This window comes from Artemia franciscana, unplaced genomic scaffold (assembly GCF_032884065.1).
Source record: "Artemia franciscana unplaced genomic scaffold, ASM3288406v1 PGA_scaffold_67, whole genome shotgun sequence".
Lineage (NCBI taxonomy): Eukaryota > Metazoa > Arthropoda > Branchiopoda > Anostraca > Artemiidae > Artemia > Artemia franciscana.
In genome coordinates this window covers 638,560-660,669 of record NW_027062705.1, presented here as the reverse complement: position 1 = coordinate 660,669, position 22,110 = coordinate 638,560, and the positions used below count along the sequence as shown (strand labels likewise).

Genomic DNA, 22,110 nt, shown 5'->3' with positions numbered 1-22,110 from the left:
ACTTGAGGTTCTTGCCGCAATATTTTATTTCCCTTTGTCAATTCTATTTCTGTGATATTAGACTTTTCTACAATCTTTCATGCAGTGCATAAGCATTGAATCAATTAGTAAAAATGGCTTTACTATTAATTTCCTTTATGAATTATTCAATAGAAAAACAAGTTTATTTTTAACTGAAAGTAAGAAGAAATGAACAGAAATTATTCCATATGTGAGGGGGCCTGCCCCCTCCTCAACAACTCGTTCTTCAGGCTAAAGTTTTTAGTACTTTTAAAAATGTTTCTTATAGCTCTAATTAAATGACCTTTGTGTTTCAAGAGTGATTTTTAAAGAACTAGGACAAAATTCAAACTGTAGCATAAAGAGCTAGGAATTCTGAAGCGGGCAACCTCTTCTTGCACGTAATAATTTTTGTTCATTTTAAGTTTTGATCTTACTCCTTCCTTTGAATTAAAAAAAGAACTGTTTTTTTTATTTAATTTCTGATCATTTTGTAGATAATTGCAGAAAATATGACTCTAGCTCTGCGGAAAAATCCTTTAGACAATTCAATCTCAGTGAAAATTTATCCCAGACCATTACCTTAGTATCTTTAGGCGTATAACTCAGTAGGCAAAGAGAAAGTAAGACATAAAAGCATTTCGTATTAGGCATTCTTATATAGAATTTTCGCAAATTTCTCAGTGTAAAATGTCCCGTTTTTACATTAGAAAAATTAACTATTTACAAAAAAATTATAAAAATTCCAGATTTTTGGAGATAGGAGCTTGAAACCTCTACAACAGGGTTCTCTGATACGCTCAATCTGATTGTGTGATTTTCACCAAGATTTTTTTGCTTTTAGAGAGTGTTTCTTTTCGTTATTGAACTTCAGGCAATTTCTCTCAGGCATGTAGTCTCTTATGGATAACACTAAAGTTAATAAAACCTACAACATTTGGAATCTGCATAATTAGCCAATTCTTTTGATACCTCTATTTTTTTATATATATTTTATTCTTCGATACCTTTTTTTATTATTAAAAATAGATATTATTTATTTTTAAAAAGATAAAATACATTTTATTTATATATATATATATATATTGGTATCAACATTCTATTTGTTATAGTTTCTGGTTACTATTTAGTCGCGTCGCTCTTCACCTACAGTTTGTAACCGCGAACTGTTTGACCCGAGCAGCCAGAATCGAACCAGATTGAAGAGTGATATGTAATTTAAGGTACCGACTTCAGACCATTTTTAAGACTATTCCCAAGCAACGTCAGGCTTGGCTAGTTTTCCCAATTTTGGCGATAAAAAAGAGAATTAGGAAATGAAACTTATAAGAATTAGCTAAAAAACAGTAAGAAATTTGTTCAAACAAATCTGAATTACAAACAAAATATTTTTCACGTTGGGATGATGTTTATTTGGGCTAAAAGAGTTTTGTTAGTTGGACTGCTCCCATCCAAGAGCATCTTGAAGCTGTGTTGCCAGTACCATGAAAGTACATATAAGAGCATAGAAAGTCATACTAAATGGAGCGACATCGACATCGTGGGGTATTCTAATTTGTTCTATAGTTGAAATACGTGGTGCTGAAAATAATCTGAAACTATTGTTAAAATTACGAGATGCCACCCTGAGACGCTCACTATTGCAACTCTGACACAAACACTTTATTTTTAACAATTACATCGATTATCAAAGGCACCCGAATTTGGGGTTGCTTTGACAAGCAGCTTGGACCATCAGCTTTAAGATCATAAGATTTGCTTTAAAACTCGTTTATTTTTATTAAATGCATCAAAAGCGATAAAAACATCAGTAATTATATTCTCTGAGGCCAACCTGACTCTTATAAATAATAATGATAAATGGTAGTAACCTTACCTAAGCTATGGATGTCAGCTTATTCATTTTTTTCTTATCAAACGATAATATCCACAGGATTTGTGCCTGTCATCAACCTGATGACTGCAGTCACAGGTTCTGTCAAAACTGTGATTTGAAAAGAAGAAAATCAACCACCTTACATCCATAGCTTAGTTAAGCTTATTACTATCTATCATTATTAAACATCAGTAATTATAAAATTGTCGGAAAAAACACTAAAATACAGCCTTCATAACTGACTATATTAGTTGCTTCAGTATAGGAATAGCCCTAGAGGGTCATAAAACCGGACAGATCCACCTCAAAACCAACTGGCTAGAGGCTCTTGAGGTACTGCGAACCTCAGAAGGCTTTGCAACACCATTTCCACCTGGCTTATGCAGACGCAGCTTGGTGCTTCAGTCAACACAAGCTTGTAGCTTGAAGAACCCACGCACCATAGAAATGTAATTTCAAACTCGATATCGATTCCAGTGTTTTATTTTTATCATCGCTCATATCAAAGTATCTGTCAACTCTCGCTACTTATTGTAGCATCATTGTCAATAGTGTAGACTTCTTTCCAGCCAGATTAATTACAACACAGTCATCCACCGTGGGCACACCCTTTCTGTTATTGTCTTTTGCAGGTCCCATGCTGATGTCAGAGTCCGAACCGTCGTCGAAATGAGGGTCCTCTGGTAAACTGTCAAAACTGACAAGATCTTGAAAAAACCTTAGGGACTTTGTTTTTAAAGTCGTCAACCTCTTGCTTCTGGCACTTTGACTTTCGTCAGGAACAGAATCATTCGAGTCAGATTAACAATTGACTCTGGCACTATTCGTCTGCTTCACTTTCTTTTCCGCTCCTCTTGGCTGTGGCATTTGTTACGTCCTCAGGCGAGATACTATTTCCTAGTGTAATTGTCAATCTTCGACGCCGATGATGTGGGGCCATATCATCTTTCCCATAGCGCATAAGTGCAATCATCTCTGTAACTGCTTGTCCGATAGTTTTGACAGCGTCGCTTGTAGTTGAGTCTTCCCTGGGTATTTTTGCAATGACGGCATCTTCGTTTATGGGAAATACTGAACAAGCCTTGAATCAGTTTTTTATAGTCCCTGTAGATTTCCCCCCCATCTCATCCCATTCTTGAACGATTAGGGTCTTAAAGTGCTATTTTGAAACTGTGGACTTATTTGGATAGCGCGATACACTGTTAGGACCTTCCATCATACGTGTTTCATCAGACTAAACGGGGCATCATCTAGTAGCTGAAAAAGGTGGATTGAGTTTGGCGAGAGACGAAAAAATCTGATGTTGTGTTCAGTATAAACAAGCAAGACCCTAATTTCGATTTGCGATGAAAGATTGTCACCGAACAAGAGTTTTGATTCATCTTGGCTGAACTTTATCGCCCACGGGACAATGACTGACTCAGAGAAATAATTAAAGCAAGTTGAGTCGAACCACCCAGACTTCGATCTGTTGAATCTAAAGCCCTTTGGAGCTTTCGATCCTTATGTCCCAGATATTTTCGGATTTGAAGACAATATACAGAAGAAAAAGTTCTACACTAGCAGTGGCTGTTACGATTTTAGATGTTGATGATTTTGTCATCTTCATTACTCGCTCGGAATAATTTAATTTGTGTTTAAAGATGGCCTTCACTTGTTCTGTATTATCAGGCAGATTGGTTTCTTTACAATTGACCATACATTCAGGCTTAACATCACGAAGCATTGTTAAATATACGTGGTCACAGTTCCGAAGTCAACTTTACTATGGCTTGAGCTATTGTTCTGGCGGATTCTGTGGCTCAGTTGACTCAAGCTTCTTTTAAGAAAGATTCTGGCCCAGTCGTCTCCCTGTTGTTCTTGAAGCGTGGTTCATTCGGCTCCTTTTTATCAAGAAACGACTTGACAAGGAGACGGAGATCAAACCGTGTTAGCAGAAATCCCCCCTCAGACAGATGAAGTGGGTAGAAGCTGTTTCTTCTTTCAATCCAAGAACTGTATATCCGCTGACTTTTTCGGGTGCAGGCCTTTGGCGAAGTTCCGAAGAGGGCTGTACGGAGCACTGCAGTCTTTTACTGCAGTGTAGATTTTCGCCCATCTTGGCTTCTGTCTTCTTGAATTTTTCTTTAGGAAAAGAATTGTAGAGATTAGCGCAAGACTTTCGGTCATAAGTTTTAGTCATCTGAAAGATAAAAAAGCTTAAAGAAAACCACAGTAAACTAATCTTGACGTTTAAGGTCAGTTAGATAGATTGATAGATAGATTTTTATTTTATACAAATAAAAACAAGCACAAATGATTAAATAAGGCCAACAGGGAGCCAAACGCGAAAATTAGGCTATTAATTACTTTATTTGTATGAAACACTCCAAAAATAAAGATAAACCAAAAAACATCATAACATATAAAAGGAAAAGGATTAAGGAGGCTGCCATTATTATTATTTATAATCATATTCAATATTATCAAGTAGAATCACCCAGTCATCAAAGGTTGATAATATATTCTACCAATCTAGTCTTTAAATGTGGTCGGCTATGAAGAGTTTTAAATTTAGTATTTAATTTAAGGCTATTTGCTATAAATCAGTTTATCTGCCTACTTATAGGCTATCGATAGGCTTATTTGGTATCGTATTGAAAATATAACTCTTTCAAAGTTAACCGAGGGGTTTCCATAGATTCCAAACGAGCCGACAAAGCAGCGACTAAGCGAAAGGGGTTAGAATATGTGATTCAATAAAATAACTTGCAGGAGACTAAAGATCATGATGCCAGAGCGACAATTAAAAATCTTGAAGTATTTTATGAAGAAATAAAAATTGTCTATTTTATGGTGAAATAAAAATAGAGATTTTGTTTCAGAAAGACTTTGAAGCCGTGAAGGACGATGAAAGAAGGTACCAAGAATTCTTGCAGATTTATTTTGCAAAGACTGGAGGGATTTAACATGATTAGGAAATGTATTTAGGTAAATAATGGGGCAATATCTTAGGTATTATTCTATTTAAGAATGATAGAAGAAGATATAAAAGGAGATATAAGAGGAAAAAAGGTTAAAATTTGAATCAAAGCACTGTGGGGGTGACTTTGACAGTTATTAAAGTCACCTCGGAAATGCATTTTCGTCATGGGGTGACTTTGACAACTGACCCATTCTTCTTCCATTTTAAAGGAAATCCCTAAATGCTTGCATGGTGGCCTTCTGATCAAACCTAAAAGCATACTAGCACCCAACAACAATAAAAATATTCACCTGTTCTTTCGTGTTCAGACAAATTTTCAGTACCCCTAAAAATAATAGAAAGTACTTACTTTACACAATCAGTTCACAAACAGAAACTCTTCACTTGATGGACACCATTTCAACACTGACTGAAGAAGAGAGTCTAAAGAGCCATCTAGAATTTTCTCAGATTTTTAGTCACACAATCTGTGGTCAAAAGTCAAAAGAAGACCAGTAGTCGAAAGTAAAAAGAAGCAATTTTTCATTGTTGTGTTAATGTCACCTCTGATTATCAATCTCACCCTGTTTGACAGTATAAATATAAACATATATATATATATATATATATATATATATATATATATATATATATATATATATATATATATATATATATATACAACGATAGCGTTATTTTCAAATGACTGAATTTTTCAAAATAACTTTTAAAGCTCATCTTATTTTTATTTTTTTGCGTTGAGATAGTCGTTTTGTTCTGAAATGGATATTGTTAGTCCATTTTCAAATGCCCATTTGCAGAATGCCAAATCTCTCCCGAAAGTCTCGGCTTAGATGTAGCTCTTAGAAAAAATTACACACAACAGTTACGGATTAAAATATTAAAATGTCTCCATTGGTTCTTACACATCATATCTTTAACAAATAAGGATTTCATAATCAATACAAAAATTAAATAAACATGATACCTTATTTCTATTCAATGATGCTCTCAGAGCGAAGCATGTATTTCTTAATTTTCTCCGAAAGAATGACTCTTGGGTATCCATGACGTCACCTAACACAACGTTAACTAATGCGTATTCCATCAGGGAGAAGAAAACGAATATAGTACAGCCGGACATAAAAATATCGATTGCCTAAAATAAATGAATAAATAAAAAAATTTTAAACGCAAGCCGTTAAACTCTAGACAAGGATCAGACCAAACTTTAACCTTTTTTACATCTTGGTTACTTCGGGTCCCTTCTGTTGACGTCTAAAAAAGTTTAGGTCAATTCAAAACTAGAATTCAGTAATGAAAGATTTGTTTAGCGTTACTTTTGACAACTAACTTATTGCAAACCCGCTCACAAGAAGAAAAAATAAAGAAAAACACCACGAATACATAGAGTGGAAAGCTATCAGTGAAAACTCACGACTTTTGTTCTTTCCAGCTTCAGTTGGTCTTTTGTGACTCCCCTTGTGTTGACATCTTTTCATCCCTTTCCAAAATTCTTAAATCCAAAATTTCTTTAGTAACTTTGACATTCTTTCACCTCATTTGAGCTTTCATAGTTTTTGGCAGCTTTCTTTAGACTATTCTGACTTCTTTTAGTCTTTTTCTGACGTTTGTGGCATAATCTTGCTTTCATCACTCCCTTCCGACTATCTTAGTCTCTTCTGAGTTCGTGTAGACTATTTGACCTTTTAGTTTCTTCCACTTCCCCTTAGGCTCTTCTGACTCACTTTAGTCCTTTTCTGGCGTTCCTAGTCTCTTTTTGCCTCTTAGAGTACCATCAAATTCAGTTCTTTCTTATTTCCTTCGCTCCCTTCCAACTTCTTCAAGTTCTTTGAACTTTATTTTAGCCCCTTTCAACTTTTTAGTCCTAAATAATAAAATCCCAAAGGAATTCGGCAAAACGGAATTCGGCCAAAGGAATTCCTTACAATTAGATATCTTTACAAAAAAGTCTATCGAATTAAAATTTATGACAGTTCCACTAAAAGTTTGGAAAACAAATAAAACTATTAAGGAATACAAAAACAGGTATGGAATATATGCTTAGAGTAAAAAAATAGCATGTTAAATCTCCTGTAAACAAGGAGCTTACACATAGGTGTAAACAATAGAACTTACAAAAGGGTGTAAGGGCTTAACTTTGTAATGCGTGAATTAAGGGTATAGAAACGTTGATTAAAAAAAGGTTTTCCTACAGTAGTTTAATAGTAGCTTACTTCCTACTAGTATTTTGAATAGATAAGTGCTAGAATGAAGTTTTGACCTTACACACCTATGAAAAGTAGTACACTCAAGCACAGTCAATAAGAACGAAGGATAGATATGCAAGATAGCAACTATAAGTCAGCATGACCTCAAACATAAAGAACTTCATATCAAATAAATTTATTCCAAGGTAATGCCCGCAATTAGGGTTCGTCAGAGAAATACATACTACCATTTGTGCCTTAAATTATTTTGTGAAAATCAGCATGACCTGACAGTAAAAGAACTTGTTACCGATCTTACCAAGATGATTAGCTATCACCGAGGGCTATCTAGAATAAGTGGATTGACGTTGAAGTTCCACTCTATAGTTAGTTAAATTTGACTTCAGTTTTAAACACTGTTCACCACAAGCAAACTAAGTGAAACTATTAAAAAATATACCTTAAGATTTTTAGGAAGTTTTTGCGCATGTATATTGTAGCTTGCGCAGTTTTTGCGAATGCATAATGAATCTTAAAAGTAGTTTTTTGAACCTCAGGATCGGCTGAGAGTCACAAAAAAAGAGCCCACTACCTAACTTAACCAAGAAATTAGCTGTCATCATAGGCTAACAAGAACGCGTGGTTTGATAGTGAAACTTGACTTCAAAGGCAGTAAAATTTGACTCAGTTTTGTTGGTGACATTATTAATCACAAAAAAGGTGATACCTTGGGGATATCCCGAAAAAGATTGGGGTAAACAGATTGAAATTATTGACAAAATATGGTGTGCTAAAATAAAAGTAACATTGAAAATGACATCTGATTGTCTCGATTGGTTTAGTAGAAGATTTCCATATATCCTGAAACATTAGGAAAATCGGGAATCAAGTTTCTAATGGAAAATGCCTCCATACACCGTTTTTCTAATAATGGGCCCCAGAAAAAGAAATATGGGAGGAAACAATCCAGAATTTAATTAAAACATGTGGCACCAAACATCCGAAGAACGTAAACAGCAGCTTTTTGAATATTTAGTTGTCTTAGGGAATAAAAATATTGTTCAGATTTGCGCTTTTACAGACAAAATGTTGTCAAATTTGGCCAATTAGTTCAACTTATTTGTTTTATGGTTCAAAGTGGCAAAATTAACAAGAATATGGTGCCACATTAAAATTTCATGTTTTGAAATCAAACAAATTAAAAGTCTTCAAAAGTCGCTGTTTTCATGTTGAGAGATGTGTCGTCTCCAGTTCATCTTCACACCTCCGAAGGCCACCTGTGCTATCCAGTTCCACCACGCCTTTTACCATTATTTTGTTTTCAGTGTCCTTGGTATTTAAAGTCTGTTTACCCCTATGTTATTTGGCTTTCAATAAGCTTAAATTTTCGGTTTCTTTTATAAAATGGGTTTTGCGACCACTTTTCTCTCTTAAAGTTAAGATTCCAGACAGTATTTTTTATCACTTCTGTGCTTTCTTTTCTTTTTTAAAACAAATGGCAAAAAACAGTAAAAACAAATAACACTAAAAAAATTTAATAACGGTTAAAAGTGACTAATTAGTTTTTAATTCGTCTTACATATTCATATCCTGTAAAATAAAGCTTCTATAATCGTCACAGACAAATATCCTGAAAAAAAATTTGGTTCAAATTTAAATAATTCAATGAAATATGCTTTCTTCTGTTCTAATTTCAAAAGTTGTCTAATGGAGAAAAGACAAACGCTTGGAAACCAGAAATTTATGTCAGTAATCGTTAGCTACTTTCAAAGTTCATTTGCATAATGAACCTAGAAAGCCGACATTAGAACATTTCTTTGATGAAAATCAAGTTTGAAAAGGTACTTACAACGTTACAAAGAAACTTTCACATCTTTTGAAAGCAAGTTTCATATATAATAAAATCCTCTAATTTAAATATCATTAACAGTAACTAGAAAACAATATAAAGTGCAATTTATTCTTAAGACAACAAGAAACTTAGATGAATAATTAGGAAACTTCAGAAGATGAATCCCAAGGGTAACAACTTTGTTGTTCTGTTTTTGAAGAATCTGGGATTAACATTTATTTTTTGAACAAAATAATATTGATTTTGCAAGATTTATAATCAAGTTTTATATATATATATATATATATATATATATATATATATATATATATATATATATATATATATATATATATATATATATATATATATATATATATATACATATATATATATATTATATATATATATATATATATATATATATATATATATATATATATATATATATATATATATATATATATATATATATATATATATATATATATATATATATATATATATATATATATATATATATATATATATATATATATATATATATATATATATATATAATATATATATATAGGAGCCCGGCACTCGGTGCACCGCAGAGTTGTGTGTATAGATTCTGTATATCGATTCTTCCTGTCGCTTGTCTTCTAAACGTCGACAATTTGAGCCTTTTTTTGAGGTCATGACGTCCAAATGGACCTTAAATTAGAAGTGTTGCCATGGTAAAATCACATTTTTTTTACCTTTGAATTTTGCCTCAGCTTGTCTTTTGTCATTATGAATGACATATCGATGAACCTTTGTTTCTTTTAATTGTTCAGGTGGTGGGACAAAAATTTAATTTTCCTCCAACGATTTATCTAGTCCAAATTTATGATTTTCATAGGTATAGAAGGTATTGCCGACCCCTTTCGTTTCTTTTAATTGCTTAAGTCGTGGGACAAAAAATTCTACTTTTGCCTTGGCTGGTCTTTGGTTATTACGAAAAACAAATCACCGAACCTTTGTTTCGTTTAATTGTTCAGGTGGTGGGACCAAAATACTTTTAACCCCCCCCCCCATTTGACCCCCCCCCCAATTTTATAAAATATGGAAAACTGTGAGAATTTTTACCTTAGTTTCAATGAGCTGTGACTTAACATGTTAGGACCGATGTTGCAATACGATGTAGGCACAGAAAATAAAATAATAGACATCTGTGATCTTTCTTCTGGAAAAAAACTACGAAACTGAACATTTTTATTGATAGGAGTTTGAAACTTAAGAACTTTCTGGTATGTCGGGAGGGCGCAATTTCAACCAAGATCAAATGTTCTTTTGGGGCCGTTTCTGCCTTTTTTCAAAAATAAAGAAAATAATTCTCAGGATCCTTGATTTGTGATTCAGCACAGAAGGAATAAGAAAATAAACCTGCTCCTATCGAGCAGAAACAATCAACAAAAAGTGATAACGACTAAACGTACAAAAGAGATCTACAGTTATATTAGGTAAAACAACCTCTTTTCTAGAGTTTCTAAAGTCAAGTTGTAGTCAGGCCGCGCTTGCAAACAATGACCCTTAGTGATGCCTTAAGAAAGTATGTACACGGGGTATAAATATACTCCGGACAGCTGTTCTAATTTCATTCTAAAGCCCATTTGCTCGAACTGGTGATTCTGATAAGTACTGAAATTAATGAAAAAGCACTCTTTGATTCATATGTCTTATAAGCATCTCTCCGTCCAATTGGGTTTTATATGCCCAGTGTAAAAAAAAAGCTAAACTTTGTTATGAAAAGTAAAGGGAAGATTATAAACTCAAAACATATAGAAAATAGCAAATATAAAATGTCAAACCAAAAGTGAAATAGCTAAGAATGATGTAATGAAACCAAGAGAAACCGTTACAGAATATAAAAACAGAAGAATGAAAATGAAAAAATATTATGTAATAACTATGGTTTTTGTTGGGCCAGAAAACAATCAAAAGGATATTGGTACTTTATTAAAAATTAATTAGCCTTTTTTTGTCATAACAATAACAATGATTTTTTTTTTGTCATAACAATAACAACACAAAAAGATATCACAAGGCAAATCGAGTTTTATAAGTAAGAACCGCCGCAATTAAAACCGACCCCCCTCTCAAGCCCTTTAAAAGACTTGGGTAATGATTTGCACTTTACTTACAAAGAGTTGTGTTTTAAACCGTGTTGTGCAATTTGTCCCAATAAAAATAACAAAACAAGAAATAACCACTACAATCAAAATCACATTAACAAAAAAATAATAATAGTTCATTTTTGAGATTCGATTTAATTTAATCTTTCTAAAATAATCTTTTTTTGTCAATTAGTTTTTCTTTATCTTATTCTAAAATCTTCAAAACGAATGCTTAAACAAAACTCATAAAACAAATATTGACAACTTTTAAAGCAGTTCTTTCAGATTGTTCAAGCATTATTCTTAACTAACTAATAAAGAAATGATTTATCATTTGGTTTTATTTATAGATTTGAAAACAATTAGTTTAAAGAGGAGAAAACATGGCAAATGTTTAATGGCTATCAAATTAAAGTCCCATTCACATTTACGCTTAGGCGGATATCATTTTATGACTATCATCTCAGTGGAACAACGAGGGCTACTTATAGAATAGGAATCAAATTATGATTGGTTGGAAATAATTATATCTACAAATTGATATCTAGCTAGGCATGCATGTCAATTGTATGTAGTTAGGTTTTTTATTTACTCATATAATATTCATTTTATATTATTATTCATTTAATTCATTTTAGATATATTATTCATTTTAGAAATTTTGTATACAATAACAATGAAAGAAAAACTGTTTAAAATGATTTTTTGCTCTAGCATCGTTTAGCTCTAGATGGTTGAGCGAATAAGGGCAATCTTTGGCAATCTGTTATTCAGCATCCGGAAAACATACCCTAGTCATCTGAACCTTTCTCTCACTATTGTCTTAGAAAGTGTGATTGAAAAACACTTTTCGTGAAGCCTACTGTTTGAAATACGGTCAGTCAGTTGGGTACCTAAAACAATCCGCAGGCAACTTCTCTGGATAATATCTAACAAATCTTCCTTTATATTTATGGCACATATAGCGATCTTAAATTCTGTCGGTCTGTCCGTCGGTCTGTCTGTCTGTCTGTCTGTCAGTCTGTCTGTCCCGGTTTTGCTAGTTTAGGCACTTCCAGATAAACTATGACGACGAATTTTGGCAGGCGTATCAGGGACCAGACCATATTAAATTAGAAATAGTCGTTTTACCGATTCATCCATCTGGGGGGTGGGGGGACGGTCAATTCGGAAGAATTAGAAAAAATGAGGTATTTTTAACTTATGAATATATGATCGGATCTTAATAAAACTTGAAATTTAAAAGGATATCGTGTTTCAGAGCTGGTATTTTAATCCTGACCAGATCCGTTGATATTGAAGGGAGTTGGAGGGTGAAAGTTGGAGGGTGAATCTTAAATCTTGGAAAACACTTAGAGTGGAGGGATCGGGATCAAACTTGGTGGGAAAAATAAGCGCAAGTCCTAGAAATAGGACTGACATAACCGAAACGGATCCACTCTCTTTGAGGGAGTTAGGGGAGGGTGAATTCTAAAAAATTAGAAAAAAATGAGGTATTTTTAACTTATAAAAGATTGATCAGATCATAATGAAATTTCATATTTAGAAGGATCTCGTAAGTCAGATCTCTTCTTTAAAATCCCGAGCGGATCCAGTGTCATTTGGGGAGTTGGGACGAGGGAACCGGAAATCTTGGAACAGGCTTAGAGTGGAGAGATCAGGATGAAACTTGGTGGGAAGAATAAGCACAAGTCAATGATACGTGGCTGACACAACCGGAGCGGGTCCACTCTCTTTGAGGAAGCTGGGGTGGGTAATTCGGAAAAATTAGAAAAAATGAGGTTTTTGTAACTTAAGAACGGCTGATCAGATCTTAATAAAACTCGATATTTAGAACAATCTTGTGCTTTAGATTTCTTATTCTAAATCCTGACAGATCTGGTGACATTGGGGGAAGTTGGAGGGGGAACTGGAAGTCTTGGAAAACGTAAAAATTCAGGCATCTTTTTCTTACGAATAGGATATCGGATCTTAATGAAACTTGATATATAGAAAGACTTTATGTCTCACATCCGGAATTTTCAATCTGAATCGGATCTGGGGACATAGGGGACTGAAGGGGGGAAACAGAAATCTTAGAAACCGGAAATCTTGGAAAACGCTTAGAGTGGAGAGATCAGGATGAAACTTGGTGGGTAGAATAAGCAAATGTCGTAGATACGTGATTCACGTAGCCGGACTGAATCCGCTCTCTTTGGGGGAGTTAGACGGGGTCCAGTGCTTTGGCGAGTTTTGGTGCTTCTGGACGTGTTAGGACGATGAAAATTGGTAGGCGTATCAGAAACCTGAAAATATTGACTTGATAAAGTTGTTTTCCCTGATTCGACCATCTGGGCCACTGAAGGTAAAGGAAAAATTAGAAAAAATGAGGTGTTTTTAACTTACGAGTGGGTTATCGGATTTAAATGAATTTTGATATTTAGAAGGACCTCGTGCCTCAGAGCTCATATTTTAAATCCCGATCGCCATTAAGCTTCTGATTTTCCTTTTAAATCAAACCATTTATTCTTAGAATTTTGCTAGAGCTCATGCCATATGAACTCTTGGCCCTTCCAGCCTCGTCATAAGTGCCATATCAGCTTTTAGCTCTTGTTCTGAGTGCCCACGCTTCAAGAACCACTTTGGGTTCGTAGATTTATGTTCCTATTCTTCCAAACTTTTTCAACTTTGAAAAAAACAACCAAGGCCTAGGCTATCCTACTTTTAACATCTTCGCTGTATCTTAACTAATAATGCTACCAAAGTTACGTGAAGCCGTTCTTTTGATCTGTCTTTTAATTACCCAACATCAACTTTTTATCTTCACCTATTCCTAGCGTTAGAGAATTAGTCTTCATAACATTAATTTTCAAACCTATCTTAGCATCCTTAACTTGCAAAACATCTATAAATTTTTAATCGCATATCTAATTAAGTGCAGCAGTTTTATTCCCGAACATAATACCAATTACTTTAATGAATTTGTCTGGTACACTATATAATGATGAGGTCTTTGCTAAGGCTCTTCTAGGTTAATTCCTTTTCGTTTAAAACTTTAATTATTATATGACTTCATTTCTCCTCGTCGTATATTAGGCATAATTTTAATATACAGTCATAATTTTCGACCATTCGAAATTTTTAAAATAAAGTTTTACTAGTATTTTTACTATGTGGTTTTGATGTGGATGAGGAGGTTTTGTTTAAATAGATCAGAAATTTGGATTATTCCTAGTTTTCTATTGTAATTCCTGGTCTTGTCTTCTATTTCCTGGTCTTTTATTGTAAGTTCTGGTATACTGTAGTATTAAGTATTACATTATTCCAGTGTTAATTTTATGGTAAAGTGTTTAAGATAAGTATGTATAATTTTTAAAGTAGAAATATACATCCTTTCAGATTTATTAAAATAACCTGTTTAAAAATTGTAAAAAAAGTAACTTTGACACGTTGTAAATCTGAATACAAGATTGAATATTTCTTTTTATTCAATTTTCTGAACTTTGAGTGAAAACTAGCGATTGCCCGTCTTAGTCTTTTACTGACTTTAAACTGCTTTAGAAAGTTTTGTGGAACAAGCTCCCCAAAAACTTCAAGAGAAAAAATCTATTCCCTGAACTACAGCTTAGGGATCAACATTTTCAGTTGCATTTCACTTTCCTTACGAAATTGGATTGCTCCGTTTCCAAATCAAGATGAAATCCCTAAAAAGCAGAAGAATTATAAAAAAGGACCAATCTTTATACTGAAAACAGAAGGCAGCAATTTTTGTGAACTGGCATGTTGTGTTGATTGAGTAAATTGGAATTGCAGCTACTTGAGTGAGTTGAGCTGGAACAGTCTCAGTTTTACATGCTATTAAATGAAAAAAAAGTTTTTTAACTGAAAGTAAGGAGCGAGATTAAAAGTTAAAACGAACAGAAATTACTCCGTGTTTGAAAGGGGCTGTTCCCTCCTCAACACCTCGCTCTTTACGCTAAAGTTTGACTCCTTCTCTCAATTCTACTGTTTAAAACATTAAATAACTTCAGCGGAAAGAGCGTGGCATTGAGGAGGGAACAGCCCCTTTTATACACGGAGTAATTTCTGTTCATTTTAAGTTTTAATATCGCTCCTTACTTTCAGTTAAAAAAACTGTGTCTTTTTTTATTTAATTTCTGAACGTTTTTAATTAATGCATGTATGATATTGGCTCTCCACAAATGAATAATTAAAACGAAATGTGTGTGTTTTTTTTTGCTAAATGGCTTTCTCTTAGTTTTGGTCAGATGATTTTGAGAAAAAGGGGTAGGGAAGGAGGCCTAGTTGCCCTCTAATTTTTCGGTTAATTAAAAAGGCAACTAGAATTTTTTATTTTTAATGAACGTTTTTATTAGTGAAAAATATATGTAACTTACGAATTAACCTACGTAACGAACTTTTATATTCATATATTTTTATCAAACAGTTCGTGATAACGTGCCCTTTTTAAGTGACCAAAAAAATTGGAGGGCACCTAGGCCCCCTCCCACGCTAGTTATTTTCCCAAAGTCAACGGATCAAAATTCTGAGATAGCCACCTAATTTAGCGTAGTCGAAAAACCTTATAACTATGTCTTTGGGGACCACTTACTCCCCACACTCCCCGTGGGAGGGGCTACAAGTTACAAACTTTGACCATTGCTTACATATAGTAATGGTTATTGGGAAGTGTACAGACGTTTTTAGGGGGATTTTTTGTTTGGGGGGAGGGGTTGAGAAGAGGGGGATATATTTGGGGGACTTCCCATCGAGGAATTTGTCATGGAGAAGAAAATTTCCATGAAGGGAGCGCAGGAATTTCTAGCATTATTTAAAAAAAAAACACAATGAAAAAATAAATATGACAAAGTTTTTTCAACTGGAAGTAAGGAGCAGCATTACAACTTAAAACGAACAGAAATTATTACGCATATGAGGGGCTCACCTCCTCCTAATACCTCGCTCTTTATGCTAAAGTATATCTTGTAATTTCAACTATTTATTCTACGGGTTTTGTGATTCAGGGGTCATTCTTAATGAATTGTTACAAAATTTAAGCTTTAGTTTAAAGAGCGAGGTACGGACGAGGGGGTGAGCCCCCTCATATATGTAATAAAAACATGAGAAAACAATAGTTCGTTACGTAAGCTAATTTATAAGTTACGTATATCTTTTACTAACAAAAACATTCGCAAAAAATTAAAATTTCCAGTTTCCTTTTTAAGTTAAAAAATCGGAGGGCAACTAGGCTTCCTCCCCTACTCCTTTTTTTCTCAAAATAATTCGATCAAAACTATGAGAAAGCCATTTAGCCAAAAAAAAAAAAAAAAAAATGCAAATTTGGTTTTAATTATTCCTCTGCGGAGAGCCAAAATCAAAACATACATTGATTCAAAAACGTTCAGAAATTAAATAAAAAAATACGTTTTTTTAACTGAAAGTAAGGAGCGACATTACAACTTATAACGAACAGAAATTATTACGCATATGAGGGGCTCACCTCCTCCTAATACCTCGCTCTTTATGCTAAAGTATATCTTGTAATTTCAACTATTTATTCTACGGGTTTTGTGATTCAGGGGTCATTCTTAATGAATTGTTACAAAATTTAAGCTTTAGTTTAAAGAGCGAGGTACGGACGAGGGGGTGAGCCCCCTCATATATGTAATAAAAACATGAGAAAACAATAGTTCGTTACGTAAGCTAATTTATAAGTTACGTATATCTTTTACTAACAAAAACATTCGCAAAAAATTAAAATTTCCAGTTTCCTTTTTAAGTTAAAAAATCGGAGGGCAACTTGGCTTCCTCCCCTACTCCTTTTTTTCTCAAAATAATTCGATCAAAACTATGAGAAAGCCATTTAGCCAAAAAAAAAAAAAAAAATGCAAATTTGGTTTTAATTATTCCTCTGCGGAGAGCCAAAATCAAAACATACATTGATTCAAAAACGTTCAGAAATTAAATAAAAAAATACGTTTTTTTAACTGAAAGTAAGGAGCGACATTAAAACTTAAAACGAACAGAAATTACTTCGTATATGAAAGGGGCTGCTTCCTCATCAACGTCCTGCTCTTTACGCTAAAGTTTTTTTACTGTTTAAAAAAGTAGAGTTGAGAGAAAGAGCCAAACTTCAGCATAAAGAGCAGGAGGTTGATGAGGAAGCAGCCCCTTTCATATACGAAGTAATTTCTGTTCGTTTTAAGTTTTAATGTCGCTCCTTACTTTCAGTTAAAAAACCTGTTTTTTATGTAATTATTTATGTGAGGGGGTCTGTTCCCTCGTTAATACTTCGCTCTTTACAGTAAAGCTTTAATTTTGTCTCAATTCTTTAACAATGACCCCTAAATCACAAAGGCTGTAGAATAAATAGCTGAAACAGCTAAAAATACTTTAGCGTAAAGAGCAAGGTTTTTAGGAGGAGATGAACCCCCTATATGCGTAACAACCTCTGTTCGTTTTAAGTTTTAATGCTGGTCCTTACTTTCAGTTGAAAATACTTTTTCATGTTTATTTTTTCATTGTTTTTTTAAATCATACTAGAAAATCCTAAGCCCCCTTCATGGAATTTCTCTTCCCCCATGACAAATTCCTCTAAGAGGAGATCTTCCCACGTAGCCCCCTCTCCTCAATCCCCCAGCCAAAAATCCCCCTAAAAAGGTCTGTACAATTCTCAATAACAATTACTGTATGTAAACACTGGTCAAAGTTCGTAACTTGCAGCCCCTCCCCTGGGGACTGTGGGGGAGTAAGTCAGACCAAAGATATAGTTATTATGTTTTTCGACTATGCTGAACAAAATGGCTGTCTCAAAATTTTGATCCAATGACTTTGGGAAAAAATGAGCGTGGGAGGGGGCCTAGGTGCCCTCCAATTTTTTGGATCACATAAGAAGGGCACTAGAGCTTTTAATTTTCATTAGAATAAGCCCTCTTGCGATATTCTAGGACCACTTGATCGATACGATCATCCCTGGGAATAAGAAACAAACAAACGAACAAATAAACACATGCCCGTGATCGGTCTTCTGGCAAAAAATACGAAATTCCACATTTTTGTAGATAGGAGCTTGAAAATTTTGCTATAGGGTTCTCTGATACGCTGAATGCGGTGGTGTGATTTACGTTAAGATCTTATGTTTTAAGGGAGTGTTTCCCCCTATTTTCCGAATTAAGGCAACTTTTCTGAGCCTCCTAACTTTTGATCAGTAAGACCAAATTTGATGAAACTTACACATTTAAAATCAGCATGAAAATACAATTCTTTTGATGTATCTCTGAGTATCGAAATTCCGTTTTTAGAATTTCTTTTACTATTGAGCCAGGTCGCTCCTTACTACAGTTCGTTACCACGAACTGTTTGATTTATATCATATCATTGGTATCTTTGGTATCATTAGTACGTCCCCTAAAAGGGCATTTAAAATTAAAAAAAAAACTTTGACACACAGTCCTCTGAGACTTCGGAGTGTTTCGAAGCCAATACGTGAAAAAATCTTATGACGAAAAAACAGAAGAAGAATAAAAAGAAGAATACCTTAATATAGGACACGGGTGGCAGTGATTTCTGTGAATTGGCATGTTGAGTTGATAGAGTAAGCAGAGATGTAACACCTAGAGTTACTCGAGCCGGAACAGCCTCAGGTCTTATCCAAAATGATATCCATGACATGATAACAATTAAACATGTTGGAACGTATGTATGGAATAAATAATATCCTAGTCTTCGTTTAAAGGTGAATATTATTTCGAGACAAGTGAAGTTTCCTGGAATAAAAAAAATTCACTAAAACGAGTAGGCCTACTTAGAATTCGTCAAATTTAATATTTGGACAAGAATGTATATTCCGGAGGGTAGGTCGTACATTGTCGAACTTTGGACAAGAATGTATAGTCCTTAGAGTAGGCCACGCATGGTCAAACGATGTTCGCATTAAAATTAATTCTAACATTTTGTTCTTTAAAAAAGAGCAAAAAATAGATAATCTATAGTCGGACTCTAACAAACAATCTGTCTATTTTGTAACCACAAAGTGAAAAATTTAAATTGACTGATGAGTTGGGTTGAGTGCAAGTATAATCATTATGAAAAAATGGCTGTTCATAAAGCTCAAACACCAGACACGGAAAGGTTTCAAGGATTCTGTTAATTGTATAGTGTTAATTATATCTGGAGCAAATATCGGAGTTAGATATACGACCAAGTATAGATTTAGGAGTTAGATTTAAAGGAACAAGTTTCACATCCATAGAGTAGGATGGTTTGGACCATGGCCGTATAGATTCGACTTTTAGTCAGAATGGAAATTTCTCGGCGGTTTCAAAGGGGCTTTCGAAGGGATGTGAAGAAAAACTGTGCCTTATGTATTCCTTGCTGGATGTCCAAGTCTGAAGAACCATCAGTACAAAATTGGAGCCTAGTTAGGTAAAGCCCTCGACCTTTCTAACTGAGTCAAGTTCACGCTCAAAGATTTGGGTCGGATGATTCATGACCATAAATGTAGTTTTCTTTGAGCTTACTTTAAGTCCAATCAGACTTGACCATTCAATAATATCATCTAGAATGTTTCGAGTATGTTCAGGGCCAGAGAGGAGTCCGGCATCTTCAGCATAATCCAAGTCGGTCAAGGACAGATTCTTTCCAATTTGGGCACCATTATGTTGCATTTAGACATTTTCTAGCACCCAGTCTATACAGTAATTAAACAGGATTGGAAAGAGAACACAGCCCTGCTTTACCCCACTTTCGACTAAGAATTCTTCAGTCTCCTCGCCATAAATTCTTATCCGGTTTGTTGACTCTGAGAAATATGCCTGAATTAGTTCAATAAGCCTTACAGGCATGCCATCGATTTCTAGGATTTTCCAGAGTTTGTGACGAGTAACGGAGTCGAAGGCCGCGGTGTAGTCGAGGAATATTAAAGCTAGAGGTAAATTATACCTTTTGAACAGATGGATAATAAGTCGGGTGCCGAAAATATTGTCAATCCAACCTTGGCCTGGTCTGAAACCAGCTTAAGTTTCGCAGGTATTTTTCTCCCGGGCACTTTTGAAACGATTCAAGAGAATTAACCCGAATATTTTTACCGCGATATCTATAAGACTTATTCCTCGGTAATTTCTACATTCAGTCTTGTCTCCTTTCTTATAAAAGGGTAGTATAAGTGATGTTCTCCAGTCCTTTGGAAGGAATCCTTTTTCCATGCGTCTTGAAGGATGTCATTTGTCTTTTCAGCTGTTACTTCGGGGTATTTCTTGTGGGATTTATGGTTCTTTAATGTTCTTATTGTTTGGAGGATTTCGGCTCTTGTAGGAGCACCCAACTCAACATCATAGGGCTTTTTCTCGACAGATGAGGGAAGATCGTCAGAGGGGGACGAATGAGAGGGATTTAGCAATGATTAGAAAGGTTGTTTCCATCTACTCTATTCCATCGTTCCGGGAGGAAATGATCTTTCCTTGGTTGTCTTTTGACAGCTTCTGACACAGCTACCTTTTCCCCTGTAGTTTCTTTGAGAATCTGATAAAGCTTCCGGGCGAAGGAGCTCGGGCTGCTTTTTCCAGTGAGAAGGCTGCTTCTTCCAACATTTGTTGACGATCAAGTCGCAATGATTGTTTTATTTGCTTACGAAGGTCTTTGATTACTTCCACAGGGCCGATCAGTTTCCTTCTTTGCTCAACTAAGGAAAGAGTTTTGGCAGAGATCCAGTGTTGTCGTTTCGCTTTTGTGTTTCCTAGAAACTTCCCAGCTGTCACTGACATAGTTGTTTTGAATGATCCCCATTTGTCCTCAAGGCTTAACAAATCACAATCTAGTGCATCAAAGCGGTTAGTCAGTTCTAAGCTGAGGGCGTGTTTGACAGTTTCATCTTTGAGTTAACTGCTATCTATACGAGGTTTTGTTTTATTTTTTCTGCGTGTTGCAAGATGAAGGAGAATTTTTGTCATGATCAGTTTATAATCTGACCCGGATTTTGATCCAGTATCTGCTTCCTTATGAGAATGTGAATCTTGAACAGAGCTTATTCATCACTGGCGGATGAGTACGTAGTCAATTGGGCTTTGGTAACGCCATCATGGGTATACCAAGCCAATAGTTGGCTTTGCTTATGCCGGAAAAGAGTATTGGAAAAAGTCAGTTGATTCGTCAGGACATAATTGACTAGTCTTTCAACATTTTTGCAAAATTACCCTAATCCAAAATTACCCTAATCCAAAATTACCAAGCACTTTGCTAGTGGCGTGGTATTTAGGTTCCACTCTAGCATTGAAGTCTCCAGCTACAATTAGGTAGTGTGGTGCAGCTATAGCTGAAGTCACGGTCTGTAGTTTCGTGTAAAAGTTGTTTTTCGTCTCGTCTAGGGTATCATGCGCAGAGACATAGGCTGACAGTAGAGATACACTAACTGGGCTTCCCTTGGATAGGCGGGGGGAAATTGGTTCCCATTCTAGTAGAGCATTTCTGGCTCTTTGGCTTAGTAGGAATTCTACACCGAGGAGTCCCGAGTTATTCTTAACTTCTGAATAGAAGAAAAAGAATTTTTGGATTGTTTTAGTTGCAGTAATGACTTTTGTGCTAGAGCCACATATTCTTGTTTCGGATAGGCAAAGTATATCACTTTTGTATCTTTCCATTTCGTGCGCGAGGAAGACTTGAGTCGTTTCGTCTTTGGCGGATCGCACATTCCAGCAGCCGATATTCAGTTTTAATTTAGTTTGCCTAGTAGTGGTGCAGGGTTTATCTATAGTTATGGCTCGCTTATTTTTCAACTTCGGCGCTATACTCAAATTCGCGTCACGTTTCGGGAACGCCGTAATATGATTGGCTAGCTTACTTCTCGACACCCACGCCAATACGGGGGCCGCGACGCATACAAGGGACAACGTAGCCATATTCAAATTCTTACGAGGTCTGATATTCATAAATTTTCATGGGGATATATTTCACCGCAAGGACCCCAATCTTGTGGGTCACCCGGAGTGCGTTTGCCACAGTCTCACCCGGCGTTTTGCTAAATGGTGTTTACACCCCTTCACCACCTTGAGGTACGCTGACGGGTTTCTACTGCTGTCTAGGGACGGAGGGTCAAGCCTCTTTAGCTACAATCCCACCACAGCCGTGAGAATTGT

The 22,110-nt window shown here is 35.1% G+C and overlaps 1 protein-coding gene across 1 annotated transcript in view; it reads right to left on the bottom strand.

Annotated features, from left to right (window-relative positions):
* The window catches only part of LOC136042108 (glycine receptor subunit alpha-4-like), a 151,411-nt gene that overhangs the window by 10,610 nt on the left and 118,691 nt on the right, over nucleotides 1-22,110 (bottom strand). Inside the window, exons 7-8 of the mRNA XM_065727004.1 lie at nucleotides 18,518-18,747; nucleotides 5,809-5,979 (exon numbers count right to left, since the gene is read on the bottom strand). Of these exons, the coding sequence (XP_065583076.1) occupies nucleotides 5,809-5,979; nucleotides 18,518-18,747 (401 nt within the window). The remainder of the gene's footprint in view (nucleotides 1-5,808; nucleotides 5,980-18,517; nucleotides 18,748-22,110) is intronic.